A 12,159-nucleotide genomic window follows, 5' to 3' on the forward strand; every position below is an offset into this window, starting at 1 on the left:
TATGTTAATATTTACAAGTGAATGCATCGTCCAATATTAAAATATGAATATACTATGTTTATTATATGATATATTCATATATGAATAATACTTCAATTGTAAATAAATAAATAAATAAAATCATACTTTTTATTCATAAGTGAATAACGAATGTAGTATAATCAAATCTAATACATTTTTATTCACTTATATATGAAATTGTGTTTATTGTTACGTGAACTATACTGAACTATAGGTACTACAATAGTAATGGTACTCAACTAATAATATCCACCTAATAAGAACTCAAAAGAAGAACATGCGAAAGAGTCTAGTCATTATCTATATTTCACATTGGGAAGTATTTTATTATACAATAGTATGTCAATGGAAAATATATAAGGTAAATAAATGAAGCAGATACCAAACAATATAAATGTACAAATTACATTCAAAGAGTGAAAAGAAACTAATTAGCTTTGACCTATTTGCATATTATTTTTCAGGGGTTGGCTAAGGCTTGAAGGAATGGACTGCGGTTTCAAGCCACATCCTTGCCACCTAGACCGCAAATACCGCCCCCTAGGTGCGGTTTCCTGTGGTTTTGGTTGCAGTGCGACTAGAAATAATTGCACCCTCTTTCTTCTCTCTCTTTATCTATGTGTCTTTCTCTCTCTTCTCCTTTCTCTCACCTCTCTCTTTCTCTACCATGGTTTCCACTCTCTGGGTGTGGTAAAAATGATGTGGCTCCTATGTGTCAAAAGAAGGAGTGTGGTTCCTGTGGCACCACTCCCTCCAGCCTAAGAGTGTTCGGTATGGGACCAACGAGAAGCAACGCGACTAACTTGGCATTCCGCAACGGCTGCATAACGGGGGGAACACTGCCCCCCCCCCTGCTCGTTGCAACTCTTCGAAGGCGCATCTCGTTGGCGTGGTGACGGGAAGAAACGGATCGATTTTGACCATTTGAGTGCAACGGTTAAAAAAAAATTATTAAAAAAAACAATTTATTATCCTATAAATACCGCCTATTTTATTTTAAAAATTTCACACTTTCTCTTCTCCTCTCTACATACTTTCAATTATCTTCAAAAAAAATATGGATCCTTTCGACTTGTCCGATGATTCAGATGACGATATTTTCTTTAGGATGATGTATCATTATTACACTACCGACCTGCTACAACCAGACCCAGCCCCGCTAGTAACAAGACGTGCGATGTTAAACAGAAATCGCGAGGAAGGACACGAACATCTATATCGCGATTACTTTGCGGATAATTGTGTATAGGGGCGAAGGACTTCAAAAGAAGATTTCGTTTGAGTAGGGATGTGTTCTTACGAATCGTCAACGCCTTGGAAAGCCGATATCATTTCTTTACTATATTTTTATACAAAATAAATAAAAATGTACTACATGTTTCTTTAATTTTACAACATATGCAATATATTTTTAAACTGTAGTTAATTTATGTTTAGGTACAAATTTTTTCAATTAAGATATGATGCTAGAGGTAGACGGGGGTTTACAACGTTGCAGAAATGTGTTGCGGCCATTCGTTTGATGGCTATGGGGGAGTCACCCGACACCATGGACGACTATATGAGAATGTCCGAAAGAACCGCAAGAGAGAGTTTGTATACATTGTCAAGGGGTGTTGTTGAAACTTTTGGTGACGTGTATTTGCGAAAACCTTCGTTGCATGATTTGCAAGAATTGTATGCGATGCATGAAGAACGCCATGGGTTTCCCAGAGTGATCGGAAGCATTGATTGCACACACTGGAAATGGAAAAATTGTCCGATAGCATGGAAAGGGCAATATGCAAGTGGTCATCACGGATCACCTTCTTTGGTGTTAGAGGCTGTCGCTTCTCAAGATTTATGGATTTGGCATGCATTTTTTGGGGTTGTGGGTTCCAACAACGACGTCAACGTTCTTGATCAGTCGCCAATATTCGATGATCTTTTGAATGGAAAAGCCCCGGATGCTCCTTTCACGGTGAATGGAAACGAATACAAATATGGGTATTACCTTACAGATGGAATATATCCTCAGTATTCCACATTCGTAAAGGCATTCCGCCACCCGGTTGAAGAACGAGACAAATTTTTTAAGAGAAGACAAGAAGGAGCACGTAAGGATGTGGAACGTGCTTTTGGAGTGCTGAAGGCGAAGTGACATATAATCGAACATGCAGCACGACCATTAGATTTAGAAACTTTACGATATATCATGTATGTATGTATCATAATGCATAACATGGTAGTAGAAGATAAAGGGCGAAATATTGCACACTATATCCCAACGGAGCCCAGACACGTTCAGTTTCAACCAGGAACAGCATATTATTTGCATCGTGTTGTTGACATTCAGGACGCAAATAAACACAGACAACTTCGAGAGGACTTGGCGGATTATATCTTCTATGGTAACAATAACAATAACGAATAGCGTTGTATTTTTTTTTAATTTGGATGTTAATTCTTTTTTTTTTTTGGACTTGGCGGATTATATCTTCTATTATACTTTTTAAACATTATGTTTTATTTATTTTTTAATTTAAAAAATATTTGTCTCAATTTAAAAAAAATCGAAATAAATAAAAAATAAATTATAAAATGAAAAAAAAAAGTTGGTGTCATAACAAGATATAACATGTTGCCCATTTCCTCACTTGGTGTTATAACACCATTGATGATGTGGCATGTGATGTGGCACCAAAATGGTGTTGCATCTAATTGCCCACACCTTATGGTCTAAAGAGACACCATATTTGACTATTTAGACAATCCTACAACCAATCATTACATAATAATTTAAAATAATTACTTTTAAATTATGATTATTTCCTAGTTTTCAACATGCCCTTTATTATTCACAAATTTAATCCCTAAAAATTAATTGGATTAAATTTAGTCCTTAAAAATTAGTTTTATCAATTTAGAACCATTTTTTTTTCATAAATTTGTTTATGCAATACAATTATAAAATATTATAATCGATAAAATTTAGGGAAATCTCCAGAAAAGTCCTAAAATTTTAGTCCAATTTATGAAAAAGTCCCAAAATAATTTTTGTTTACAGAAAAGCACAGAATACCGGCTAAAACTTTGAAAAAACCCTTTTTGGCCGGTTTCGTAGATTTAGCCGGTATTCTGTCCTTTTTCGTTAGTTTGCTCAAAATATTAGGACTTTTCTGAAAATTACCCGATAACCAAAAATATTGGGACTTTTTTGAAAGTTACTATGGAATTAATAGATATTATTATTAACAAATCATTTATAAACATAAAAAATATTTTTTTTATTATAAACAAAGGAAATACATTTGTTGTTAATTTCTAAAAATAGAATGGTCGACTATGTACTTCTCAATTGTTTGTTGACCACTTCAAAGTCTCTATGTTCTTCATATGTATCGTTGTGGGTGTCATAGTGAGAAGTACTCTATTAGGCGTGACCAATACAAGAGTTGATAATATTTATTAATACACAATCAATAAGTGTCTACTTGCTATTAAGCATGATGCTATATGATCATGTGTTATTAGAAAATATCATTACACGAACATATAGATATTTCATTATGTTCTTTAACCTAACTACCACCTAACCTCCAAACATTACCCGGTAACAACCATAAAATTACACACATCTATCGAGAGTGAAAAGTAAACTTTGAATGACAATTTAAATAGATAATCACCCTTCACTTGTTTCCATATAAATTATCATTCAGGGTTCACTTTTCACATTTTATAGATGTGTGTTAGCCGATGATTGTTAACATGTAAGGTATGAATGTTGGTTGGTAGTTAGGTTAAACAACATAAGAAGAACACCAACATTAGAGGAATGCTAACTAACTTCATCTCACCATCACACCCACAACAATGCATAGGAAGAACGTAGAGAGCTTGAGTGGTCAGGAAACAATAGAGGAGTACTTAGGCCACCAATATTTTGGTTATTATGTAATTTATAAAAGATTTGTTAATAATAATATCCATTAATTTCATGGTAATTTTCAAAAAAGTCCCAATATTTTGGTTATTATGTAATTTTTGGAAAAATCCTAAAATTTTGAGCAAACTAACGAAAAAGGACAGAATACCGGCAAAATCTGCGAAACCGGCCGAAAAGGGTTTTTTCGAAGTTTTAACCGGTATTCTATGCTTTTCTGTAAATAAAATTTATTTTGGGACTTTTTCATAAATTGGATTAAAATTTTAGGACTTTTCTGGAGATTATTATTCTTTGGAACTTTTATTCGTACATTCACTAAATCTACTTTTAGATTTATATAATTTTTTTACTTTATATTATTTTTTTGGAACTTGTATTCGTACATTCACTAAATCTACTTTTAAATATTATAATCGATAAAATTTATATTATTTTTTGGTACTTTTATTCGTACATTCACTAAATCTACTTTTAAATTTATATAATTTTTTTACTTATCTACCCACTAAATCGATTCTTAATTTTATATATTTTAAAGTTTTTCTTGTTTACAATTGATAAGTTTATATATATATATATATATATATATATATATATATATATATATATATATATATATATATATATATATAGAGAGAGAGAGAGAGAGAGAGAGAGGTGGTTCAATTGAAAAAATAAAAAAGATTTAGAATGAAGGAATCATTCTCAGCTACTCATTTAATCTAAGTATAAAAAGATACGGTGTGAAACTTGTAAATATGTTAATAACCTTCAATCTCAAATACGTAACTATAGAGAATTTGATAACAATTCGTTCATCATCAAAAATTTTCCTCCAACCTTCAATAATCATCCAGATTTCTTCAACTAAACCGGAATTTCTTCGTTGGTCATGAAATTGAAATCGGGGTTCTGGACTCGCAGTCACAATCGACATTGAAGGACTCAGAATCGGTATTCACAGGTTCCCAATCGGATTTTCGGAAATCAAAATCAAAATGAGAAATCGATCAGACATAGGATGTCGCATCTGAAGTCGAAATCGGAAGTATATGATGATTTGGAATTGATAATTTGATGTTTTTAACATTTTAAAAATAGTTAACTTGTATGCATTCCAACTATATGATGAAATACATAAACTAAATTACCACGTTATATTCACATATGAATATGTTTTCTCACTTGAATCAGTATATGATTATTAACAAATATGCAAGTCTGTATGTTATTCATATGTGAATAACATATAAAAATTATATATATTTGTCAAAATACCTTCAAATATTCATAAGTGAACATATTCACAAGTGAATATACTTTGTAATATTCATATGTGAATATACTGTGTAATATTCATAAGTGAATATATTATCTAATATTCACAAATGAATATACTATGTAATATTCACATGTGATATACCATGTAATAGTATGTGATATTCACATATGAAATATCATTTAATATTCATAAGTGAATATATCATCTAATATTCACAAGTGAATATAATATGTTAATATTTACAAGTGAATGCATCGTCCAATATTAAAATATGAATATACTATGTTTATTATATGATATATTCATATATGAATAATACTTCAATTGTAAATAAATAAATAAATAAAATCATACTTTTTATTCATAAGTGAATAACGAATGTAGTATAATCAAATCTAATACATTTTTATTCACTTATATATGAAATTGTGTTTATTGTTACGTGAACTATACTGAACTATAGGTACTACAATAGTAATGGTACTCAACTAATAATATCCACCTAATAAGAACTCAAAAGAAGAACATGCGAAAGAGTCTAGTCATTATCTATATTTCACATTGGGAAGTATTTTATTATACAATAGTATGTCAATGGAAAATATATAAGGTAAATAAATGAAGCAGATACCAAACAATATAAATGTACAAATTACATTCAAAGAGTGAAAAGAAACTAATTAGCTTTGACCTATTTGCATATTATTTTTCAGGGGTTGGCTAAGGCTTGAAGGAATGGACTGCGGTTTCAAGCCACATCCTTGCCACCTAGACCGCAAATACCGCCCCCTAGGTGCGGTTTCCTGTGGTTTTGGTTGCAGTGCGACTAGAAATAATTGCACCCTCTTTCTTCTCTCTCTTTATCTATGTGTCTTTCTCTCTCTTCTCCTTTCTCTCACCTCTCTCTTTCTCTACCATGGTTTCCACTCTCTGGGTGTGGTAAAAATGATGTGGCTCCTATGTGTCAAAAGAAGGAGTGTGGTTCCTGTGGCACCACTCCCTCCAGCCTAAGAGTGTTCGGTATGGGACCAATGAGAAGCAACGCGGCTAACTTGGCATTCCGCAACGGCTGCATAACGGGGGGAACACTGCCCCCCCCCCTGCTCGTTGCAACTCTTCGAAGGCGCATCTCGTTGGCGTGGTGACGGGAAGAAACGGATCGATTTTGACCATTTGAGTGCAACGGTTAAAAAAAAATTATTAAAAAAAAACAATTTATTATCCTATAAATACCGCCTATTTTATTTTAAAAATTTCACACTTTCTCTTCTCCTCTCTACATACTTTCAATTATCTTCAAAAAAAATATGGATCCTTTCGACTTGTCCGATGATTCAGATGACGATATTTTCTTTAGGATGATGTATCATTATTACACTACCAACCTGCTACAACCAGACCCAGCCCCGCTAGTAACAAGACGTGCGATGTTAAACAGAAATCGCGAGGAAGGACACGAACATCTATATCGCGATTACTTTGCGGATAATTGTGTATAGGGGCGAAGGACTTCAAAAGAAGATTTCGTTTGAGTAGGGATGTGTTCTTACGAATCGTCAACGCCTTGGAAAGCCGATATCATTTCTTTACTATATTTTTATACAAAATAAATAAAAATGTACTACATGTTTCTTTAATTTTACAACATATGCAATATATTTTTAAACTGTAGTTAATTTATGTTTAGGTACAAATTTTTTCAATTAAGATATGATGCTAGAGGTAGACGGGGGTTGACAACGTTGCAGAAATGTGTTGCGGCCATTCGTTTGATGGCTATGGGGGAGTCACCCGACACCATGGACGACTATATGAGAATGTCCGAAAGAACCGCAAGAGAGAGTTTGTATACATTGTCAAGGGGTGTTGTTGAAACTTTTGGTGACGTGTATTTGCGAAAACCTTCGTTGCATGATTTGCAAGAATTGTATGCGATGCATGAAGAACGCCATGGGTTTCCCAGAGTGATCGGAAGCATTGATTGCACACACTGGAAATGGAAAAATTGTCCGATAGCATGGAAAGGGAAATATGCAAGTGGTCATCACGGATCACCTTCTTTGGTGTTAGAGGCTGTCGCTTCTCAAGATTTATGGATTTGGCATGCATTTTTTGGGGTTGTGGGTTCCAACAACGACGTCAACGTTCTTGATCAGTCGCCAATATTCGATGATCTTTTGAATGGAAAAGCCCCGGATGCTCCTTTCACGGTGAATGGAAACGAATAAAAATATGGGTATTACCTTACAGATGGAATATATCCTCAGTATTCCACATGCGTAAAGGCATTCCGCCACCCGGTTGAAGAACGAGACAAATTTTTTAAGAGAAGACAAGAAGGAGCACGTAAGGATGTGGAACGTGCTTTTGGAGTGCTGAAGGCGAAGTGACATATAATCGAACATGCAGCACGACCATTGGATTTAGAAACTTTACGATATATCATGTATGTATGTATCATAATGCATAACATGGTAGTAGAAGATAAAGGGCGAAATATTGCACACTATATCCCAACGGAGCCCAGACACGTTCAGTTTCAACCAGGAACAGCATATTATTTGCATCGTGTTGTTGACATTCAGGATGCAAATAAACACAGACAACTTCGAGAGGACTTGGCGGATTATATCTTCTATGGTAACAATAACAATAACGAATAGCGTTGTATTTTTTTTTAATTTGGATGTTAATTTTTTTTGTTTTGGACTTGGCGGATTATATCTTCTATTATACTTTTTAAACATTATGTTTTATTTATTTTTTAATTTAAAAAATATTTGTCTCAATTTAAAAAAAATCGAAATAAATAAAAAATAAATTATAAAATGAAAAAAAAAGTTGGTGTCATAACAAGATATAACATGTTGCCCATTTCCTCACTTGGCGTTATAACACCATTGATGATGTGGCATGTGATGTGGCACCAAAATGGTGTTCCATCTAATTGCCCACACCTTATGGTCTAAAGAGACACCACATTTGACTATTTAGACAATCCTACAACCAATCATTACATAATAATTTAAAATAATTACTTTTAAATTATGATTATTTCCTAGTTTTCAACATGTCCTTTATTATTCACAAATTTAATCCCTAAAAATTAATTGGATTAAATTTAGTCCTTAAAAATTAGTTTTATCAATTTAGAACCATTTTTTTTTCATAAATTTGTTTATGCAATACAATTATAAAATATTATAATCGATAAAATTTAGGGAAATCTCCAGAAAAGTCCTAAAATTTTAGTCCAATTTATGAAAAAATCCCAAACTAATTTTTGTTTACAGAAAAACACAGAATACCGGCTAAAACTTTGAAAAAACCCTTTTTGGCCGGTTTCGTAGATTTAGCCGGTATTCTGTCCTTTTCGTTAGTTTGCTCAAAATATTAGGACTTTTCTGAAAATTACCCGATAACCAAAAATATTGGGACTTTTTTGAAAGTTACTATGGAATTAATAGATATTATTATTAACAAATCATTTATAAACATAAAAAATATTTTTTTTATTATAAACAAAGGAAATACATTTGTTGTTAATTTCTAAAAATAGAATGGTCGACTATGTACTTCTCAATTGTTTGTTGACCACTTCAAAGTCTCTATGTTCTTCATATGTATCGTTGTGGGTGTCATAGTGAGAAGTACTCTATTAGGCGTGACCAATACAAGAGTTGATAATATTTATTAATACACAATCAATAAGTGTCTACTTGCTATTAAGCATGATGCTATATGATCATGTGTTATTAGAAAATATCATTACACGAACATATAGATCTTTCATTATGTTCTTTAACCTAACTACCACCTAACCTCCAAACATTACCCGGTAACAACCATAAAATTACACACATCTATCGAGAGTGAAAAGTAAACTTTGAATGACAATTTAAATAGATAATCACCCTTCACTTGTTTCCATATAAATTATCATTCAGGGTTCACTTTTCACATTTTATAGATGTGTGTTAGCCGATGATTGTTAACATGTAAGGTATGAATGTTGGTTGGTAGTTAGGTTAAACAACATAAGAAGAACACCAACATTAGAGGAATGCTAACTAACTTCATCTCACCATCACACCCACAACAATGCATAGGAAGAACGTAGAGAGCTTGAGTGGTCAGGAAACAATAGAGGAGTACTTAGGCCACCAATATTTTGGTTATTATGTAATTTATAAAAGATTTGTTAATAATAATATCCATTAATTTCATGGTAATTTTCAAAAAAGTCCCAATATTTTGGTTATTATGTAATTTTTGGAAAAATCCTAAAATTTTGAGCAAACTAACGAAAAAGGACAGAATACCGGCAAAATCTGCGAAACCGGCCGAAAAGGGTTTTTTCGAAGTTTTAACCGGTATTCTATGCTTTTCTGTAAATAAAATTTATTTTGAGACTTTTTCATAAATTGGATTAAAATTTTAGGACTTTTCTGGAGATTATTATTCTTTGGAACTTTTATTCGTACATTCACTAAATCTACTTTTAGATTTATATAATTTTTTTACTTTATATTATTTTTTTGGAACTTGTATTCGTACATTCACTAAATCTACTTTTAAATATTATAATCGATAAAATTTATATTATTTTTTGGTACTTTTATTCGTACATTCACTAAATCTACTTTTAAATTTATATAATTTTTTTACTTATCTACCCACTAAATCGATTCTTAATTTTATATATTTTAAAGTTTTTCTTGTTTACAATTGATAAGGGGACACATTTTTATCGTTTTTTAAAGTTTTTCTTGTTTTATAACTTTTTTACTTATCTTGTTTTACAATTGATAAGGGGGATACGTTTTTATCGTTTTTTAAAGTTTTTCTTGTTTTATAATTTTTTTTACTTATCCACCCACTAAATCTATTCTTAAATTTATATATTTTAAAGTTTTTATTGTTTTACAATTGATAAGGGGGACACATTTTTATTGTTTGTGACCACATAAAGTTTTAAACCAAGAAGTGTTCAAAAAGCATATGATGATTACTTATTACTTTTGATTTTTTAAACAAAAAGTTATTATAATGAATATCATAAATACGTTATTAATAAATGAAAAATGATTCAACGACAATAATCTAATTTAATAAAATCATCTTTAAATACAAGACATAAATAATACTCTTCAACAATCCTCTATAGTTATAAAATCACGCTTACAAGGTTTCAGTTGTCTATAACTTTGCAGATGTGACATAAACATCGTTTCCCATCCAGTTGCACACGGAGCTCTATGGCGGATCCAGTAAGCTGAAATGGTAGGCATCAGAAAATTTTCTTTTAATTGTACCATAACATAATGATTACCATGTACAACTGAAATTGTAATAATCCGATGTTCCAAAAATTCTTCTGGACCTTTCCAAAGAGGAAAGAAAGTTAAGGAACCATGATTGGTTAAGAAAGTAAGGATCACACCAAACCTGTTAGCAATCGGAATACCTGTTTCAGGCATAAGCATCCAATGTTCTATAGGTGCACTCGGTCTGAAGAAATACAAAGAAGTCCACAATTCATGGATTCCATCTATAAAAACTGTTGCATATACATCATATGCACTATGTAACTCGTCTACTAGTTGTTCTCAAACGTAGAGCCATTTATCTTCGCCATACCTGAGACAAACATATATTTGATCGAAATTCTCAATGTCCATCACCCTTAACATTTTGTATATGTGAGACGTATGGATGAAACATGAGTGGAATTTCATCCATTAATGGATGAATGTAGCATGACTGAGGCTCTTGGTTTAAATCCATAAATTCATTTAAGTCTGGAATTGCTTCATTCATGTCTGGAATTGCTTCATCGAGTTCTAGAATTGCTTCATTCATGTCTGGAATTGCGGTAACATATGAACTATGTCTTGCTGGTTTTTCGTTCATCCATGTTGAATTCAATCCATCATATTTGGTTGTGGTTGAATAGCTACGTCTTTTGGGAGCTTGATTTGTAGAATCAACTCGTTTTTGTTGTTGTTTCTTCAAGTTTGGTCGTCCACGGGTATTTTTTTTGAATTACGGGTTCCTTAATGTGTGTTTTACCTGGTAGGAAAATATCTCTTAACTTTCTTATCATACGTTTTTTTTTCCTGCTTTTCACTGTTGATAGAAGTTTTCTCTAATCATTTCTAAATCATCCTCAGAACGACTATCCTCATTTGCTACAGAAATTGACTTTGATAAATCAAGTTTTCTCCAGAATATATCTATCGAATCTAATGGAATATACTCACCTGTATTGAAATACCATTAATATATAAAAATTCATTATATTAATTAAAATTTAAAAAAAAAAATACTTGTTGAATATACTCACCCGAGTTCAAGTAAACTGATAACATACAAGCACATGGTAAGCCACAAATATGTTGTAGTTTACAACCACAGTTTGATGAGTCAATTTGATTTTCACTCTACCGATAAAGTTCCCCAACTAGTTTATCGAAAGCTTCATGTGACAATGAACCCCATAATAATCTAAAACATGGCAAGTCGTGTTCCCGTTTACAAACAATTCTACTCTTTTGAAGACTATCATGTATCGATGGAAGTTGAGACCTCACAAATCGATCAAGACAACCGATAAATTTATCAAGAGAAGAATTTGTGCCATCCAAGAACTTCTTTAGATTTGAATGTGCGCTCTAACTCTATTCGTAGTTCGTTGTCCAAAGTTGAGATGTTGATCGATCCAGACTGAGACAAACATTTCCTTATATTTGTTTAACCAAACTTCATCCAGATAATTTAAAACATCTGCAATTATATAAATGTTATTTTATGTATGAAAATAGTCTAAAATCATAAATAATTAGTTAGAAAATACAAAGATTTGTACCTTAATATTTTCTCAACATCGATTGGAGTGTTTTGTAGTTTTCATTGTACATTATCCATG

The 12,159-nt window shown here is 32.1% G+C and overlaps 2 protein-coding genes across 2 annotated transcripts; both read left to right on the plus strand.

The window, feature by feature from the left end:
* The first annotated feature begins 1,549 nt into the window (after window positions 1–1,549).
* Window positions 1,550–2,161, plus strand: LOC145040653 (uncharacterized). The gene has a single exon (XM_078988559.1). It carries the CDS (start codon window positions 1,550–1,552, stop codon window positions 2,159–2,161), a length of 612 nt encoding a protein of 203 aa, XP_078844685.1.
* A 4,848-nt stretch (window positions 2,162–7,009) lies between these two features.
* Window positions 7,010–7,459, plus strand: LOC145040654 (uncharacterized). Its single transcript, XM_078988560.1, has one exon. The coding sequence runs from the start codon at window positions 7,010–7,012 to the stop codon at window positions 7,457–7,459; it is 450 nt and encodes a 149-aa protein (XP_078844686.1).
* The last annotated feature ends 4,700 nt before the right edge of the window (window positions 7,460–12,159 follow it).

The sequence above is a fragment of the Lactuca saligna genome, chromosome 4 (genome assembly GCF_052625555.1).
Source record: "Lactuca saligna cultivar CGN05327 chromosome 4, ASM5262555v1, whole genome shotgun sequence".
Lineage (NCBI taxonomy): Eukaryota > Viridiplantae > Streptophyta > Magnoliopsida > Asterales > Asteraceae > Lactuca > Lactuca saligna.